The sequence below is a fragment of the Neofelis nebulosa genome, chromosome 10 (genome assembly GCF_028018385.1).
Source record: "Neofelis nebulosa isolate mNeoNeb1 chromosome 10, mNeoNeb1.pri, whole genome shotgun sequence".
Taxonomy (NCBI): domain Eukaryota; kingdom Metazoa; phylum Chordata; class Mammalia; order Carnivora; family Felidae; genus Neofelis; species Neofelis nebulosa.
The window spans coordinates 39,271,965-39,293,056 of record NC_080791.1 but is presented as its reverse complement, the minus strand read 5'-3'; the positions used below and the strand labels follow the sequence as shown (position 1 = coordinate 39,293,056).

The 21,092-nt window shown below is 38.7% G+C and overlaps 1 protein-coding gene across 6 annotated transcripts in view; it reads right to left on the bottom strand.

The window, feature by feature from the left end:
* Nucleotides 1-12,754: 12,754 nt before the first annotated feature.
* The window catches only part of MRE11 (MRE11 homolog, double strand break repair nuclease), a 74,666-nt gene continuing 66,328 nt past the window's right edge, over nucleotides 12,755-21,092 (bottom strand). For all 6 annotated transcript variants that reach the window (XM_058687445.1, XM_058687444.1, XM_058687442.1 and 3 more), the window contains 2 exons: nucleotides 16,335-16,416; nucleotides 12,755-13,499 (listed from right to left, as the gene is read on the bottom strand). In XM_058687445.1, coding sequence (XP_058543428.1) covers nucleotides 13,443-13,499; nucleotides 16,335-16,416 — 139 coding nt within the window. In that variant the 3' untranslated portion in view covers nucleotides 12,755-13,442. The remainder of the gene's footprint in view (nucleotides 13,500-16,334; nucleotides 16,417-21,092) is intronic.

Here is a 21,092-nt window from a genome sequence, read left to right as displayed (position 1 = left end):
AGACAACCCAGGAAGCAAGTCTTAATTTTTCTGAGTACTCCTTTCCCTGAGTTCCTCTTTTTCAGGGGAGGAGCAGAGGGAGAGAGAGAGAATCGCAAGCAGGCTCCATGCTCAGCACGGAGGCCATCATGGGGCTTGATCGCATGACCCTGGGATCATGACCTGAGCTGAAATCGAGTCAGATGCTCAACCGACTGAGCCACCCAGGCACCCCTGAACCTCCACCTTCCAAACTCAAGGTAAAACCTACCTTCTGTGAAAATATTTCCTGGCTCTGTTGCTAATGAACCACTTGATTTCAGTGAAGAAATGAATATTTCTTCATCAGATCTCTGAAGGGGCAAAGAGAGGATAGGATTCCTCTAGTAGATGGAGCCATGGGATTAATGTTTGAAGATTTTCTGTAATCCTACAGGTTGAGTCATATTTCCTAGGACCAGCTCTAATTCAATGCTCTTAATTGCTACCGAGCTATTTTTTCTACTTCTCTTTTATTTCTGCTGTGTGCTTTGTTTCAAATCAGATCCTCAGAAAGTGGAAGAAGATAATTAAGCATGGTACTTAAGCCATTTGGTTAATATTGCATCTTATAGGGGGAGGAATGATGTTTCCTGTTTTTATAAACAATACCAAGTAAAAATTATATTTCTAGAAAGCATCACTGGATCTGCAACTCATTTTCACGAGATATAAGCAATAGCTATCATTGATCTTACACTCTTGAAAAGTGCTTTAATACGTTTTTTTTTAATTGCCCCTTGAGGCCATTAGTTTTGAGCTCCAGAAAAAAAAAGTTGTCTTTTTCTCATATTAATGTTCTGCTGATTTCTATTTTAAATTTTTTTTTTTTATTAATGTTTTTTATTTATTTCTGGGACAGACAGAGACAGAGCACGAACGGGGGAGGGGCAGAGAGAGAGGGAGACACAGAATCGGAAACAGGCTCCAGGCTCCGAGCCATCAGCCCAGAGCCCGACGCGGGGCTCGAACTCACGGACCGCGAGATCGTGACCTGGCTGAAGTCGGACGCTTAACCGACTGCGCCACCCAGGCGCCCCTGCTGATTTCTATTTTAGAAAGTTAGTACTACGATAATGACAAATTCTAGCAATTACAGTTGAAAGTTCAGCTTGCAGGCAATGGAACCAAGGAAGTCTGTGGTATTTGAAATATGATGATCACATTTCTCTGAGGAAAAGCTGTACACAGTGAAGTAAACAAGTAGGATCTGAATGTAAAAGTCAGATCTTGACCAACCAGTAAAACTATTAAAAAAACCATGGGGCGCCTGGGTGGCTCAGTTTGTTGATCATCTGACTTGATTTCGGCTCAGGTCATGATCTTGGTATTAGGGGTTAGAGCCTCCCATCTGGCTCTGTGCTGACAGGAAAGAGCCTGCTTGGGATTCTCTCTCTCTCCCTCTGTCTTTGCCCCTCCCCCACTCATGTGTGAGCATGCACACATTCTCTCTCAAATTAACTTAAAAAAAATCTCATTAAGGATACCATAAAAGCCTGGAATTAAGGGCAGAATAATAAAATCTACTTTAAATTGTGTGGGGAAGATGACCACACCATTTATACTATACCTAGAAAGTGAACTGCTAAGTAAAGGATCTTAGTTAGCAGCAGGTTACTTCCAGAAAGACTGTGGGCCCCCAGCTTGAGCTTGGTGGTCCATCCTGAGCTTACCTCTACCCACAGTCTTCGTATACAACATAACAACTATCTATGTTGGCCTCTCTCATTAAACTGAGCTTCTTTGAGTGCAGGCATTCTGTTCTTTTCATCTTTTAAAGCAAGCCTAGCATGGTACCTGGCACAGAGCAGGTCTTACTAAATGCATGAATATGTGAGAACAAAAATAGAATGTTTTTTAAAGACAAAAAATTCCAAAACACCCGAAGAGTTAAGGCAGAGCTGTTAATTTGATAAGAAATTGTGTGTGTGTGTGTGTGTCTTCCAGATTAAGTGATAAAATCATGCAATGTCTGGAATTTGCCCCAAAATAAACTAGACTAGAAGAGGAAAAATGGATTGAAGCTGGATGATGGATGGCTACATGTTTTCACATACTTCCATCACTGGACAATGGACATGTCTCACAAAAACACAACTGGTTGTGCCCTGCAGAAGTATAGGGTATAAATTACCAAGCTAATAGTTTGATTTCCTCTCTGCCAATGATGTCCTAATATATGACTCCAAACTGTTACTGGCTCACATTGGTTCCGTTGGCTGATCAGACCAGTGACCCACCTCTGACAGTGACAGTAATAAGGGACCTGTCATAGATGGGGGGCTGTTGTCTTCCGTAAATTTTTTTTTCTGAGTATAAATGGTATCTGCAAAAAAAAAAAAATGATAAAGAACATAAACAAGAAAATAAAAACCACCACAATCCTGCTATGAACATTTTGGTGTGTCCCCTTTAACTCTTTCTACATAATAGTAATTAAGTTTTACTAGTTTTATATCCTGCTTACATTACTCTGAGAACAGTTTCCATGTTCTAAATTTTTCTCAAAAACATCCTTTAAAAAACTCTAGCAACACGAGGGCACCTCTTTCACTACACCCTAACCATACAGACTCATTTATTTAGTTTTTTGAAATATATTGAAAAAAAGTTTCCTCCATTGATTTTAGGCTTTCCAATATTCCTTCACCCAGAAGCTAATGGTGAGATCTTTGGAATTAGTCACAGTTGGACTTCCACCCACAGCCTGTATAGCCATGTGACTCATACAAGTCAGTCTCTGAACATCTGCTTCCTCATTCAGTAGGTAAAAATACCCACCTCATAGAGTTTTGAGAATAGATGCAATAGTGTTTGTAAGTGCTTCGTGTACTCCCGGCACACAAAAAGGGCTCAATAAATGGTGTATTTCCTTCAGACTAAAGGTTCCATGAGGCCATATCTATTGTGTTTTTTCTTTCATTGTTTGGGGGGCGGGGGGTGAGGGGCAGTTGCTTGGTGTCTGATACATGGCCAGCACTTGAAGGAATGCACAAAGTTCTATTTGACAGTTAAAAATGACCTGCCGTTTAAAATTTAATAAAGTCCTATTTGCATTTCTAGTCTGTCATTTTTTTAAATTCATGTCCTTTGGCCATTAAAAAATACAATTTGTCAGTTTTTTCCAAATCGTTAAATATGACCACACTCTATGTCCAGTTAACATTAAGAATTTATTTAAAGAAAAAAACAGCTATATTAACACATATATACATATTTGGGGGTTTTTTTTCTTTATGCTGTTTAATACTTTTTGGGTTTCCCAGAGTATTTTTATAATCAGAAAAAAGAAAGAACTGATAAATATGATTTGGGGGAAAAACCAAAAAATAGAAACACTTGCTATGGGAAATCACTATTAAACAGGTTTTTAGCTGATAGATACATGAAACTTACTAAAACAATCCTGATAAACGTAAAAAAAAATTAAGAAATTAGGGGCGCCTGGGTGGCTCAGTCGGTTAAGCGTCCAACTTCGGCTCAGGTCATGATCTCGCGGTCCGTGAGTTCGAGCCCCGCGTCGGGCTCTGTGCTAACAGCTCAGAGCCTAGAGCCTGTTTCAGATTCTGTGTCTGCCTCTCTCTCTGACCCTCCCCCATTCATGCTCTGTCTCTCCCTGTCTCAAAAATAAATAAACATTAAAAAAAAAACTTAAAACAATCCTGAGAATCCCAGGGGAAGCCCCTTCTGAGCCTGTCATCTATTACAGCCTAAACCAACTGGGAGCTATTGATACTTCCAATATTCACAAGAACTTGGTCAACAGGTATATTCCTATTTACTATTCATTGTTTAATATGAATCCCTGTAGCCATCTGAAATGTTTCTTTCCAAGGGAAAGATCTCTTCCTGCTATTCACCCTGCCTGGGACAGTCACCCAACTCAGTTTCTCCTTTGGACTTCGCCCTTCTTTTTTTTGTATAGTCCACGCCCAAAGATGCATCAGGGTTTGAGGCTAATGATTTTAGTTTTAAGTCAGGACATGCCTCATAAGTTATGGGAGGCAGTGTGGTCATGTAGAAAGAATGAGGTTTGGATTCAGATAGAATTAGCTTTAAATCTCAGCTCTACCATTTATTAGAAGTGTGACCTTATGCTTAAGCCCTTATTCTTACCTATAATGAAAGGGTAATAATGCCTGCTTTATAGCGTTGTTATGAGAAATTAATAATATGCACGAAACCTGGGCCTGGCTTGGAAAGGAACTCAATACACAGCTCTCACTTTCGCGTTCCTCCTTTCCTCTGTCTCTTCACAGCATCTGCTGCATTTGATGAGAAGGGACCCCTGCAGATACAAGGAGATGGCTGTGATAGGGAGCTAAAAGTGCAGTTGGAAGGAACTAGTGGGTGAAGACACAGAGGGGATTGGACAGCGAGGACCAGAGCTGGAGGAAAGCCTGGATTGCCTGCTTTATAAACATAGGCAGGGGCTCAAGACAGGAGGGAAAGACAGTACATGCTTTACACAGGTTGGAGGAAGGGAAGGTGGGTGTGAAATAGGGGTCTAACAGACACTATTACCCTCTATTGATTCAGTAATGTCACAGACGGCAAAGGAACATTAAGCCAGGTAAATGAAGTTGATAACATTTCAGATAAAACAAACAAACAAACAAACAGAAAGATCCTAGCAAGGACAGGATATCTTCCTAATCTCAAATAGCAAGCTTTAGCTCTGGCAACCAGAATCACTATCTTTGACTGCCAAAGGAAATGTCCAGTGAAGCCTGAGAATGAAATCAATATTTAAATTAAATCAAATGCAACGGACAACAGCTGAAAATTATAACCAACCCGAAACTAGGCAGTTATTTTTGTTAAAACCTTGTATTAGGGGGGCACCTGGGTGGCTTAGTCGGCTAAACATCCGACTTCAGCTCAGGTCATGATCTCCCAGTTTGTGAGTTTGAGCCCCACATTGGGCTCTGTGCTGACAGCCCAGAGCCTGGACCCTGCTTCAGATTCTGTGTCTCCCTCTCTGTCTGCCCTTCCCCCACTCATGCTCTGTCTCTCTCAAATATAAATAAACCTTAAAAAAGTTAAAAAAAAAAAACAAAAACCCAAAACCTTGTATTAGGTCACAAGCAATATATATAAATATAAAATTTACCTGAAAAGTTGTAGGGTCAAGAATTGCCAAGACAGTAGTCTCAATAAATGACTAAATAGTTCTGCAGGGCAGGAGAAAGAACAGTCATTTCAACAAATGGTACTGGGGCAAGTGCATCCCCATATGGAACAGAATGAAACATGATTCCTATCTCACACCACACATAAAAAATCAATTCCCAGCTGGACTGGAGAGTTAAATGTGAAAGTCAATCAGATAATTTTCTGGAAGGTAACACAGAAGAATCTCATTATGATCTCAGTATAGGGGATGTTTTTCTTAAATGGGACACACACACAGTAATCATTAATCATTGATGAACTAAACTTTGTTAAGAACTTTTGCTCAATAAGACACCATTCAAGAACAAAAAGGCAAGCCACAGACTGGAGATTTTGTAACACATATATCCAGCAAAGCAACTGTATAAAATATATATATTGCGAGGATACAGAGCAGCTAGGATCCTCTTACATGGCTGGTAAGAGTATAAACTGCTATAATCAATGAAAAAGTACAAAGTGTAGGAACATGCTGGAACATGGATGTATCTCAGACACAATGTTCTGTGAAAGAAGTCGTACACAAACAGGGTATATATTGTATGATTCCATTTAAATGTAGTTACTACTGGTTAATTTATAAAGCCTACCTACAGATGCAGAATTTTCAGAGTAACTTTCAGTAACAATTTTTTAACTGCTATAACATTATCCCAAATTATGTAGAAAAAAAATTATGTTCCTTGTCTCCACTTTGGCAGTTTTTTGTTTTAATTAACATGGTAGTGGAGGCCAATGCGCTTAGATGCGAGAAAAAGTTAAAGGGATAAAAATGGAAAAGAGGAAGGAAAAATATCTCTATTGGTGGATCACATGAAATTATACCTGGAAAATCCTACAGTATCAAAGATAAAAAAAAAAATTAAATGATACAATTTAGCAAGTTAGCAAGATATAAAATTAATGTGCAAAAATAAATAGCTTTCATATATAAACATAATAACCGGTAAAAATACATGATGGAAGAAAAACACCGTAATCACAATAGCAACACAAAAGGCAAACACTTGAGACTAAATTTTAAAAGTGTTAAAAACCTATTTCTGAAACACACAAAATAAACTTGAACAAATGTGAAGACATCAATTGGATAGGACATCCTCACAGGATGTCAGTTCTTCCTAATTTACAAATTAGGCAATACCAATTAAAATACCAAACCCCTTTTTTTTTTTGGTTTGCTGCGGCCAGGAAATTGATACTTAAGTTTATTTGGGAAAACAAACATAAAAGAATAGGAAAACACTGAAAACAAAAAAAGCTAGGAGGAGTGATGAACCTTATCAGACATTAAAACACTCTACACAGCCTCCATAGTTAAATGTGCAAATGGACATTAACAATGGAATAGAAATCCAGAAAGAGACCCCACCACATTCGAAAACTTAGCACATAACCAATCACTGGAGCAAAGAGGCACCTGTAGTAAATGATGTACATTCAACTGAAGAGCCATTTGTAAAAGATAAAAGTAGGTCTATTCCTCACAATTTTACACAAGAGTAAACTCTAAGTAATCAGAGATCTAAATGTAAATGACTTGAAACTGTAAGTTTACAAAAAGGGAGTAATTTCCTCTATATGAGTAAATGAGTAAATTCCTCTATAACCTGGGTGTAGAGGAAGATTTTCTAAGTCCAGATGGAAAAGAAAAAAAAAAAAAAAAAGAGAAAAGGAGGAAAAATAGGACATTAAAAATAAACTAGCGCATTGGGGTGCCTTGGTGGCTCAGTCAGTCGAGCGTCCAACTTTGGCTGAGGTCATGATCTTGCAGTTTGTGGGTTCAAGCCCCGCTTCCGGCTCTGTGCTGATGGCTGAGAGCCTGGAGCCTGTTTTGGATTGTGTCCCTTTCTCTCTCCACCCCTCCCCCACTCGCGCTCTGTCTTTGTCTCTGTCAAAGACAAATAAACATTAAAAAGTATAAAAATAAAAATAAACTAGTGCATTGCAAAAAAATATCATGAGCAAAATCAAAATACAAATAACATTGTAAGCTACATTAGCAATATGTTATTAGACAAAGGGCTAATATCCTTAATATCCTATATCCTTAATATAAAATTTAATCGAAAAAGGAACCAAAACCTTAGAAAAGTGGACATAATACATGAATAGGCAATTCACCAAAAGTGGATACAAAAATGGCCCTTAATCATGTTTTTACAACTTCTTATTCATAATAACAAAAATGCAAACTAAAACTACAGTGAGATACTTTTCCACCAGATAGGCAAAAATTAAAAGCTTGACAATTAAATTCTGATGGTGAGGCCATGGAGAGTAACACATTGCTGGCAGAAACACGAAACGGTGCAATATCTATGGAAGGGAATTTGGCAATATTTAATAAAACTACATATACATTTGCTCTTTTACCTAGTAACTCCAACTTCTAGGAATTTACTCTTGAATATATACTTCCAAAAATATGAAAATGCTAACACGAGGTTAAGTATTGCTGCATTACATAGAGTTGTAAATGCGAGAACAACTTAAATACCCAAATATGGGAGAATGATAGCATAAACAATGAAATTTAAACTCAATGGAATACTATATAGCTATGAAAAAGATGATCTTTGAAAGGTTATATGGAGTGATTTCCAGCACAGATTATTCGGGGGGCAGGGGAAGAGCATGCACACACACAATTCATTGTGTAAGAAAGAAGGGAAAATTAGAAAAAACATATTTGCTTATTTTAGCAAAAAGAAATGCAGAAAGGATGAACGAGAATGGGATTGTTTACCTACAATCGGAGCAGAAAGGAGTGAAAGGGATGGGGAAGGGTGTAAGATTTGAGTACATATGCTGAATGGTTAGACTTCTGAACATGTTAATGTTCTATACATTAAAAAATACAATTAAATCCCGGACTAAAGGGAAAAAAAACATGCTTTGTAGGGGAATTATTGGGACAACTGAGAAAATTGGAATATAAAGTATTAAATGCATGTTAAAATTTCTGGAAGTGGTGACTGTACTGGTGTCATGTAAGACAATATCCTTATTCCTCGGAAATATACATTGAAGTATTAAGGGGTAAAGGAGCATTACTGCTTAAACCCTGCTCTCAAAAGCCTGAAAAAAATTACATATGTGTGCATATTCACATTTGCATATGAAGAAAGTATGTAACATACACACATAAATTTTTTAAATGCCAAAATGTTAAAAATTAGTGAATCTGGGTAAAAGGTAAAAATTCTCCATTCTTCTTGAAAATTTTAAATCATTACTAAAAGACTCTACGATCAAGATTGGAATAATAATACATTGGGGGCTTTTGTCTGTGACAGATGGGTAGACTAATTGACTGATTTCAGGATTTATAGAAAGACATTTTAATAAATGTAAAATGGATGCCTCCATTTCATGCGTTCTATTTCCAGACTGTCAAAGGACCAACAGAAATGCAGCCGTGCCTCTCACCTTAGTAAACAATTTGCCTCTTGGCAATTTGCTCAAAGTCCAGATATACCTACCCCTCCACCTAATCAGTTCAAATGCACGAACAGGTAGATTGGAGTTACATTTATAAGCTCCTAGTCAAGCAAATTTTGTACTTTTAAAGCCCACTAGTGTTGGTATCTCCACATGGATCATGAGAACTGAAACAGTGGCTCTAAGAAGCTGAAGAGTGTGGTCTGGGTTAACCCGCTGCCCTTCTTTTGGCTAGTCAACTAGGATATACCGTCACTGGCCGAGAGCCCTTTGAAAATCACTTTACCACTCTGGATGGCAGGTCACACAGATTAAACATTCTTTTATTTGACCCAAACTGAGCGGTAACATTTAAATGATGCATTGGGAAGCAGTGCCGTTATCCCTCAAAACAGACAATGGTGGTTTAATTAAAAGAGGTTGACAAAGCAGATGTGGAAAAATCAGGATGTCAATCAAGTACCAAGGTGAACATACACCTTGATACGGGGACTGAAATATTTGACTATATAATTTGGGGTTCTAATTCAACAATTTTTGTCAGTAATCATGCCAAAGTAATGGACAAATAAGTACCTAATGGTTGGGAGGTTAAGTCTGGGGAGAGGATTACAGGGACATATACACATTTTAATATGTATTTCAATGTTTGAATTAAAACATTTTTAAAAATCTTTATTTATTTTTGAGAGAGAGACAGAGTACAACCGGGGGAGGAACAGAGAGAGAAAGGGAGACACAGAATCTGAAGCAGGCTCCAGGCTCTGAGCTGTCAGCACAGAACCCGATGTGGGGCTCGAACCCACGAGCAGTGAGATCACGACCTGAGCCAAAGTTGGACACTTAACCAACTGAGCCACCCAGGCACCCCTCACTGTTTGAATTTTAAAGAAGACACCCTGACTTTACAATTTAAAAACAGCTAAAATCAGTTCTAGTGATCAGTCATGGGAAAGATACAAACATGAATGGAGACAGCAATCTGTGTGAGCTGGCTTTACAAAGATCAAACTAAAACGCTAATGTTTTCAGACCTAGCTAATAAACATTAAGGTAAAAAGTAGCAAAAGGGATAAACAAAGGACAAAATACAGACATTTTTTTAATTCAAGAATATGGAAGCTCTTTGGACTCAAAAACACAAACCTTTATTCTATAAAAGTTTTATAATAATCCTTAGTAGTTAGCTCTAAAAAGCCACAGAATACTAAGAATTAAATGTATGACACACAAAAAATCAGGCAACATTGGGGGAAAGTTATTTTTAAATATAGTACATTTCAACAGACAAATTTTACAATGGGAGACCTTTCAATTCAATTTTTCTAATAAAGGGTTTTTCTCGGTTTATTAAAAACATAAAATAGTTTCTTCTTGAACTTTTATAAAATTTATCAAACTGGCAATTTCCTTAGTAACAGGCTGAGCCAGGTGATATACGGAAAACAATTTCCATCTAAGATTAGAAGGCTAATTTTGGTACTACTGCATAGGTTTAGTATTATTGCATAGGCTGCAAATTTATTGCAAAACTATACTAACTTCTTCGGTTCAGATTTGCTGTTGCATCATCCTATTTGCCATCGGATGGTGGAGGCACCACCTTGTGGTAAAAAAAAAAAAAAAAAAGCTTCTCAAAAAATTAAAACTAGACCTACCCTATGGCCCAGCAATAGCACTGCTAAGAATTTACCCAAAGGATACAGGAGTGCTGATGCCTAGGGGCACTTGTACCCCAATGTTTATAGCAGCACTTTCAACAACAGCCAAATTATGGAAAGAGCCTAAATGTCCATCAACTGACGAATGGATAAAGAAATTGTGGTTTATATACACAATGGAGTACTACGTGGCAATAAGAAAGAATGAAACATGGCCTTTTGTAACGTGGATGGAACTGGAGAGCGTTAAGTGAAATAAGTCATACAGAGAAAGACAGACACCATGTTTTCACTCTTATGTGGATCCTGAGAAACTTAACAGAAGACCATGGGGGAGGGGAAGGGAAAAAAAGAGGGAGGGAGGCAAAACCATAAGAGACTCTTAAAAACTGAGAATAAACTGAGGGTTGATGGGGGTGGGAGAGGGGGGAAAGTGGGTGGACATTGAGGAGGGCACCTGTTGGGATGAGCACTGGGTGTTTTATGGAAACCAATTTTACAATAAATTTCATAATAATAATAAAAAAGCTTCTCCATGACAGAAGTCAAAAGACTGGTTAGTCAGAGGGCAGGGGAGAGCCACTGGGTGGGGCTTCCAGGGCACGAGTGGTATTCTATTTCTTGACCTGCATAGAGATGTCATGAGTGCTGACTTTACAATTATTAAACCACATGACTTTCCTGTTCTTGTACCTTGTAATTTTAAAGGTTTATTTTGGGGAAAAGAAAGGTTTCTATGTACCTGAATGAAGTCTTATGCCTAAATGCTTAAAATTCCTAAGCACCTGGCCAGTCATATATTTATAGAATTTCCTGGAATTACAATTCATTCTTAGCCTTATAAATGCACTGTATTTTTATGATAGGAACAAAACACCGAAAAGAGGTATATTCTTTGGTAAATGATGGAAGGCTCTTTTCCTCAGAATGTTTTCATCGCTGCTTTCTTGGCCTCCAAGAGCAACTGGGGGTACTCTGCAATCATCTGGAATCACCTCTATACACCTACACTAACATGTCTGAAAACTTCCCACCAAACCCCTAGATTTTACTGCATCAACAATAAGTACCAAGGGCATACTGAAACTATGCGACAATATCCAATCAGAAAGGATTTTCTTTCCTGTTTCCAGGACGTGACACGCACCGTTAACAAAATGATTCGGATTAAGTGAACAGGGTTTCACCTCTCACTGCCCTGGGATCCCTTTTCCTAGGAGCTAACTGCGTTACACTTAGTACCTTTTTTTTTTTATACCATGGAGCAATTTTCAGAAAAAGAGAAAGTCTTAATTCATTTTTCGTAGGACTTGGTCAGGATGCTTTTGTGACTGTCTCCTTCACTATGCCCCTCGCCCGAGCACATCTTGGCGGCAGGTGAGAAGGGCCATTAGCAGACGCCCGCTGTGCAGGGGCGGCACTACGCTGCCCACACACCACCGCCCAAACCAGCTTCCATTCTGCAGGGAAAGCAACTCTCACTCCTGGTTTCATTTCTGCTGGGAGTATTAAAGATGTGGGCCCATGGACCTGAGAATATTTCGCAGGACAACGCCTTCACTGATTAATACTACCTGCTAAACTAATCCTTACGCTCAAGCTAGGTACAGAAAATATATATTTTTTAATATTTAAAACGGATTCACACTTTATCCCAATAGAAGGTTATATCCCAGGTCTAGGCCATTTCAAAGGAGTATAATATGGAGACAGCCACCAGGCAAATGTTCTTTTATAATTTGACACAGTCCAGGTGTGACCGTGCCAATAATCATGACTACTGCTCAGTCAAGTGTATTAACTCTACAAATGAAGAAATGTGTGCTTGTTGTACCGCCCAGATCTACAAATTCCCTAAGGAGTCTTTAAATATAGGTACCTCTTGGACGATAGGAAGGAATACTCTAAGGGTGTTTTAACAGTCTTAAGACAGAGAACGAAATTACTGAACTTAAATCTGAAGAGGTCCAATTCTTATACCCCCCTTGAACACAGTAAAGAAATACAAACTTGTCCACGGCCATACAACCCTGAATGTGCCTGATCCTGGAAGCTAAGCAGTGTTGGGCCTGGTTAGTACTTGGATGGGAGAAAATATGAACTTAACACGGGCTGCTTCACTAAGATTTCTGGAACTCTGATGTTAAGATAAAATGTTATTACTATGAAATTTTGGCACTGATATCCCACAGAAGTTGTATTTTAATATTTTAATCTAATATAATCATAATGACCAACTGACCACTGTATCTAAAAAACGTTCAATTATCTTCTAAGAAAGATATAGTTAAGTATAAATCTTTCTTAATGCTTTTCCTCCTAGAAATAGAGGAGAGAGCTATAGCACAGGAGAAAGAGAGAACCACGAATAATGGAGAATAGAGAAAATGACTATTGCTGAATGGGAACACACTTTTTTAAAATCTTTGCTACAACTGAAATCAAAAACTTAGTAATTCAGAGACTGCTCTATTTTTTAATACAAATATATCTAATTATTCAAAGTATAAGATACATCTAACATTCAAAGTCTCAGTGGCTGACACGATCACAGACATTAGAAAAAGAACAACACTTAGTAACAAACAATGAGCTTAGGCACGGTTTTACAGATTGTTTTACCTTCAGGAAATCCAGAATCTTTAGAAATTATTAAAATTACAAGGAGGTTAAGTTTCATAAGCTCTTTTCCTCAACTTTGGTTAAATGTAACTACATTAAAATACTGACAGTCTTTGATAATGAAGCAGAAACATAGAGTGACAGATTTCTGTTAATCCTTACTCAAGAATGGTATTTAAGCAAAGCCCTCATTCAGTTAGATGTACGCTAATATATGTAAGGAAAACATTATGATCTTGTAGAGCATCCCCAGGTAATGTTAAGAACTAGATTAAAAAGTATGGAGAACCAGTGCCATTCTGGATGTCCTCAAATTGGGATGTTTCTCAATTAAAGGAGTCATGTTCACGAAACGATACGTCAAAACACAAATTCTTATACGTTAAGTTTTTCTGTTAAGTAAGTCTCTTTCAAATTCTTTAATTAACAGCAATACTTAAAAAAATCTTCAACTGTAAACTGTTTGCTTGCAGTGTTCTGATTTTTCCTGAACCTTGAATGCTTCAAACTCCATTAAATATATTATCTTCTGTTTCCTCTTAAAGAGCTAGTGTTCATAAAAGGATCATCGTCGTCATCCTGCAATGACACAAATGTTACATGAGTGGTTGTTCCATGCTTTCACTGAGGCAAGACAGAAGTGCTTCTGGGTAAACACCACCACCAGTAAGGGCCATTTCCTCCTTTCACATGAGGAAGGCACTCAGTTTTATATATCCCTTATAAATATGAACTTTTCCCTTCCCTAGTAGCTTGCTAAGAAGCACTCAAAATAATTGATCCTGATATGTGTGTGTATACACCTATAATACATACCATACACATTTCTATTAACCGAAAAGGCAAAAAAGATGTGGGGAAGCCAAGAAAATTAATACTCTTCAAATTATTTCTATTTGGTTTTTGAATAGGTTTTTTTCCAATTACATATTATTACTGGTGTTACCTAATGTTCTGGAAACTCACCTCCCCACCCCCCCCCCCCCCCCCAAATAATGAAGCCACATGGCCTAACTGAGAAATAGCTGTAATTCTTATCTCCCATTACCTATTTTATGCTAGAGATAGCTAGCTATTCTCAGACTGCTGCAAAAAAACATCTAGCAAATCAATCTTTCAAATGTCTTTTTGGAAAAAGAAGCAGTGTGAAAGAGGTCCCTTGCTGGAACTAAGCTGCAGATTATAGGCATACTAAGAGCTGACAGGAATATCAGAAGAATTTAGTTAAAGAGTAGGAAAACTAAAACCTTCGAGAAGCCTAAAATATAAAATTTGTTGAGGATAATTTGTTGAATTGCTTTAAGGCAATAACTTTTATTTATTTTTATTTAAAAAGTTATTTAAAAACTTAAAAAAAAATTTTTTTTTTAACGTTTATTTATTTTTGAGACAGAGAGAGACAGAGCATGAACAGGGGAGGGGCAGAGAGACAGGGAGACACAGAATCTGAAACAGGCTCCAGGCTCTGAGCGGTCAGCACAGAGCCCGACGCGGGGCTCGAACTCATGGACCTTGAGATCATGACCTGAGCCGAAGTTGGACGCTTAACCGACCGAGCCACCCAGGTGCCCCGCTAAAAACTTTTAAATATTCAGAAGAGAAAGCAAAATTGCATGTAAAATTTTAATTTATGTTTCTTTTAAGACACTGATAAAAAGGGTTAATTATTTGGTGTTAGGCTTTGTTGGTGGTATTAACACATTCAAATGTTAGCTAAGTTGGCTATCTGGTAAGAAATGGATGCCTTGAAAAATACAAACTCATTCACATTTTTTGATTTATTTTCTGCTATTATCAAAGGCAGAACTTATTAATAAACCAGAGGTAAATCCAAATTGGAGCATAATAATTAGTCAACAGTTTTTCTTTGCAGTTAACATGAACTATACAAATCTTTAACTGTAACATATAACCACATGTCTATCTAGATGCTTGGGAATTAACAAATTAATGTTAACTGCTCACCCCCCTCCTGGAAAAAACATATTTGTTTTTTCCATAGGTAGATTGAGCTCACGGTGCCATTTTTCTCTGCAGCCTGAACTGTTGGTGAGTCTTCTCCTCAAGCTGGTTCAGAACCTCAGCTGGGATACAGGGACATGATAGCAACAGGTGAAGCTCAAAATGAAAGGTGTGAGTCACACGCTACAGCAGGGGTGGACCTGGAAGACACTATGCTAAGTAGAATAAGCCAGTCACAAAAAGAGAAAGACTTATGACTCCATTCAGAGCAGGTATCTAAATCAGTCCAATTCACAGAAACAAAAAGAACAGTGGTTACCAGGGGCCGGGAGGAAGGGGAAATGAAGAGTTGTTCCACGGGTGAAGATTTTTAACTCCGAAAGAGGAAAAGACTCTGGAGATCCACTGCATAACAAGTGAACATAGTGAACACGAGGGCACTGCACACCGAACAATGGTTAAGATGGCAAGTTTTACGCCACGTGTTTTTGTCACAATTGAGAAACTTTTTAAGTAAAAATAAACAAAAGAGGTTACAGACTTAAGAAAAACGCCTTAAAACAATTCAACAAAAAACTAGCAAAGTCCTTTCAAATGGCCTCCATGGAGGAATGGGAAAAGCCAGACTTTATTTAATTCAAGGTAGCTGAACCAACAAACGAATAAAGCCAAGAGGCAAGTCCTGAGTCTGCCTTGTCCTATTCCTTCTTTGCTCCTTTTCTGGCCCAGACTCAACTTGTCTTCACTTGGTTTCTTTCACATATCCTGCCATTTAATATTTCAGTGCATATCTGAACACCTTTGTGAATGAAAATCACCACCACATACCATTTTATATAGGAAATGTGTAAAGCATACAGTGGGTACTTAACAAATATTTTATTAAAGTAACATTAAGAACTTTAAGAATATTATCATCACTTCTCCAAATATAAATGACAGATGCTGAAAACAACTATTCTGATCCATTAACAGGGCAAATTATCTTATTTCAAAAATTGGCAGGCCTTTTACGTCCGAGTATTTACACTTGCAGGTACTCAACAGATGCCACTTACGGACTCTTAACATCTTAAGTGCAGTTCAAAGGAAGGTTATCAATGAAACTATTTTAAAAAATAATTTCCAGCAACTAGCTTAGCAGTCCCTATTTACATTTTTAAAAAATGTTTATTTATTTTTGAGAGACCGAGAGAGACAGAGAGACAGAGAAGAGAGTGTCAGAGCAAGCGCGAGCAGGGAGGGGCGGGGCGGGGGGTGTGCAGAGGATCTGAAGCGGGCTCTGTGTTGAAAGCACAGAGCCTGAAGCAGGGCTCAAACTCACAAACTGTGAGATCACGACCTGAGCCACAGTCAGACACTCAATCGACTGCCACCCAGGTGCCCCAGTCCTTATTTAAATTTTATGAATTGCTAAAAATTAATGAAGATTGAATAATATTACTTTATTACCTCATCTGATTCAAAATTGACCCCTTTAGCTATTTGGCTTTGGGACATGCGCTTGCTTGATGATGATGATGTGCTCGGACACCTGAGGCAGAAACATGGAAAAAACAAGGAAAATGAATCAGAATTCATCAGAAGTGCCTTTTTAGCTAAATGTTTCATTCTAGTAGCAGCCACGAATAAAATTAGTTAATACCTTCCCTTTGATGTACATTAGCAGCATAAAAACTTAATGGTGAGAAAAAGGACTCTGGGGCCAGGGTTTGAATTCCAGTTTTGTTGTTTACTAGCTATGTGGCTTTAGGCAAGTTACTTAGCCTCTCTGCCTCAATTTCCTCATCCATAAAATGAGGATAATAATTTTTAGAGATTAATTGTGTTAATATACTTACTCAGATCAGTGCCTGACATACATTAAACACTACACTGATGCTTGTTAGTATAGGGCTCAGCATGTTACTAACATGCGTCTACTACCAGCCCCCACTCCTAAAAATTGTGGCAACACTGAAATACTTTTTTTATTCAAATATCAGTTTTGTCTCTTCAACAGGCTAAAACGATTTTAGGAAAGGCTCACTGCTTTCTAGGGTTGCGTCGTTATATGATTTGTATTCAATCCAAAGCAAATAGCAAATATATACTGAGTGTTTGCTCTTTTCCAGGTACTCTGATAGGTCTTGGGAAATATCAGCGTACAAGAAGATCAAGATTCCCATCCTTATGAAGCTTAACTTGTGCTAATTAATGAAACTTATATTCGTATGTCTTTTTATCCATAAGAATTCTGTCTTCTTAGATCACTAGCGCATGCAGCCTATCCAGCCTGCCTGGTTTTTTACTGCCTGTGAGCTAAGAATGGTTTCACATTTTGAAATGGGGTACATTTAGATGGTTATATAAATACCTACAGAATATCCTCAGTTTTGCCTCTTGGTCTGAAAAGTCTAAAATATTTATTATCGGGCTCTTTAAGAAAGTTTGCTGACTTCTCTCTTAAATGAAAGCAGCATTTGTCAATTCTTAGTTAATAATTTATTATTATGCTTTGGGATGTTATTACAGCAAAGGAAGTATGTCTGAAGGTCTTGTCTGGAAAACAGGTTGAGAATCAAGCGGTCTTGTGTCAGAAGGAAAGAGAAAAATCCACAGGTTCTTATGCATAAAAGTAAAGGACATGAGGATTTGTCAAGCAAACTTGAAGAACAACATGGTTTTAGAAATACAGATCAAGGACATTTATCAAATGACCCATTTGGGGAGTGCCCATCTCTATCTATACTTGACCCAAGCAGGAACTACCTGATCAGTTGTTGACTTGCTTCTATCTGTGACAGGAAGCAGATCAAGAGCATAAAGTCATAGTGCCCAGGTGGCAAAGTCAGGTTAATAAGTTCTTGTTGGGGGCCTGGAGAAAGGGGTGGGGTTTATGGAAACACCCACTGAGATGTGACTCTGCCTCTGATGTCTCCCCAATAACCAATGGAACCCAGAGACAAGCCAGTCATCTATGATGGATGGTGGCTCATCTTATCATAACAAGAATCCTAGTTCAGAGACCCCACAGACCTACAGATCTCATCTGTGAAGGATCCCCTATCCTTAGAAATCAGCAGAGGGGAGGGAAAGAAATAAAGGGAGAAGGGTGTATCAAATCGAGTGCCAGGAGTTGTATAAGTTTTCTCCATTTTTGTTCAGCTAGCATTTGGGGCCATAAATTAGAGTTCCTCGTCTAGAGATGTTCAGCCAGTAAGTCAGTTGTAGCAGTGTTATAAACACAGGGCAACATGTTAAATTGGCCTTATATTGTGCCTGGTACATAAAAGGTGCCACAAAAACCTTAGTTCCCTGCCACTGCAACGTTTAATAGAATCCTCTCAACCTCTGCTCCTCCCCCTGGCCCAGTGGGGCTGGGTCTTCTTGTACTTGCTGCTTTAAAGGGAGGGTCGTTATTATCCACCAGCTCTATCAAACCTGAAGGGCCCTCTTATTCTCAGTACAAGGACAAAGTTTGGAACGACTTTTTCCAGGGAAAAGCAGGCTTTCCATTGCCTATTTGGCAGAAAGGGATCTTACAACTGGAAGCTATTTCTGTTTTCAAGTTAACTGCAAGCATATTAGTGCTTTCACTGCTTACCCTTCCTCCTGTTATGCTTGTTTTCCCTAGCGTGTTACTTAATTTATTTAATAAGCACTTACAGGGCTGTTATTGTGTGCCAGGCACTGTACTTAGTCCTTGATAAACGTGAACTCACTTAAGCTTCATAACCCTATAAAGTAAATATTAGTATATTCATTTTATAAATGAAGATACTCAGGCACAGGAAAGTAAAAAAAAAAAAAACAAAAACAAAAACAAAAAAACAAAAACTTGCACAAGGTCCATACCTAGGAAGTAGCAGAGCTTAACTGCTGTAAATTATAATCAGGGTAACCATAAAAACCCTGCCACTAGTAATATAATTCTTCAAAACCAGCCTAAATCATGTCATTCAGTTGCTGTCATCAGAAATACCAATCTGCCATGGCTGATTTCAGATCTACTGCCAAAATGTTAATTTCTAAATTGCCTCTCATCATTTAAATGATTCTTGCTGCCTGCACAACGGTTTGAGAGGTTAATCTATTAAGTTCAGAAGTGACAACAGAGACAGTTCTGGAGCAGAATGTCTTGGCTGTGTGACTAGCTGGGTCATCTTAGGTAAGCCACTTAACCTACTGTGCCTCGCCTTCTTCAAAGGTACAATGGAGATAACAGAGTTTTTTTTTTTTTTTTTTTTTTTAATATTTACTTATTTTTTGAGTAAGAGCGAGCCCATGTGCAGGGGCGAGCAGGTGAGGGGCAGAGAGAGGGAGAGACAGAATCCCACGTAGGTTCTGTGCTGTCAGCACAGAGCCCGATGTGGGGATAGAACTCATGAGCCTTGAGATCATGAACTGGGCCGAAATCAAGAGATGGGTGCTTAACCAACTGGGCCACCCAGGCACCCCAGGATAATGTAGCTCTAACCATGAATACCTGGCATGGCTGTGAGCACCAAACAGGCTAATTCACATGTAAAGACTTGGAAGAGTGCCTGACTGAGCAATTCAGTTACTATTATTACCTCATAGGTAAATAAGAAGTCAACATTTATTCTTCTGAAAAGTAGACCACCCAAAATGGCAACAACATCACGAGTTTTAATACCCTGAAAATATATGTCAAACATACTGAAGTTGCATTTTCACCATTCCAATAATGAAAAATAAAGACTTCATGCAAGCTAAACTTCTTTTTCCTCTCAACTACTGAGGCGCCACTGAAAAAAACCTCCAAAGGCTACACCTGTTTTTGTGTGTTTTAATTCACAAAGACAAGAATGACCAAACAAGTATGGATATTCTTTCAATAAATCTCCTTCTCCTTAAGCAAATTTGAGTTACGTTTCTATCGACTGGAACCAAAGGAGTCCTGATTGATACTGGACTCAATCAAGTTGAAGACAGTAACTCAAGACTGAGAAATTCAGTAAATCTTTCTATGAGCTAACTACCTCAATGACCCTCAACTACGGACTGCAAACATACAATCTAACCTGCGTCTGAGCCCATCACAGTATTGTGTACTCCTTCTACAAAGGCTGGCATTGGCCTTGGCAACTCTATACTCTCCTGGGTCTTTCTCAGGTCCTTCTTGTTGCCTTTCCTACTTTTCCTAAATTCTAAAGGTTGAAACCCAGGTACTGGAACACAAGCCCTCTTTTGTCTCTACTTTCTCTTTCGAGGTGATCAATCCATTCCAATGGCTTCATTAAGTATCAGTGTATCAGTTATATGCTGCTTAGAAGTAAATTTTGTGATCATCCAAACCTCTGATCTCAGCTCTGGACTCAGATCTCCAATTGCCTATGACCGACCCCCTTCAAGTCAATTTCGCAGGCATCTCAAACTTTCCATGTCTCAAGCTGAATTTTTGATTATCTGCCAATCATCCTTTACGAAAATCTGTTTCTCTTCTTTTATGCCTTTCTCAGTGTATGGCAGTAAGTGTTCAAGTAGGAAACCTGGAAATCAACCCTGGTACGCCATTCTTCCTCACTCCAAATGTTCAATCCATCCCCAACTGTTGTCATGTCTACCTCACAACATAACCTGAAACCATCCATTCTCTCCCTTTCCCCTGCTACCACTCTGGCGCAAGTCTCCATCATCTCTCTTCCAGGGAGTCCAGGGACTCCCCACAGCAGCACTGGCCTTTCAGGTCAGCCAGCTGGTGCCCTGCCTCCTGCACCACAGGGAGCCTTTAGAAATGTAAATCCCACGGAGCTACTACTCTCCCCAAATCCTTCCATGTTCCCCCTGCATTTATAATAAAGTCCGAATTCCTTACCTAGCTCAACTGTTCCTGCTTCATGATATACTCCTGCCTCTCCTATTCTTATACCAACTTCCTTCTTTCCCATGTTTTAGTCTACAGTAAGCTTGTTTCTTCTCCAAGAGACTTCTACATGTGCCTTTCCCTGTGCTTTAGGCAAGGCCACATCTCTTTCAGTAAGATTTCAGCCTCCTCAGAGGCCTCCTCAGAGGCCTTTCCAGATCACCCTTTCAGAGCAGATGTCTGTGGCCTATGACATTACTGTTTACTGCTGCATCCTGATAACTTGGTAGGGGCCAAGGGCAGGCCACACCAAGATGGGCCACTCTGGCATGAAGATTATTTTGAGTTAAGAAGCAATCAAACCCCAGCAGATTCAGGAAAAGCTCTTTACCTCTCCCTCA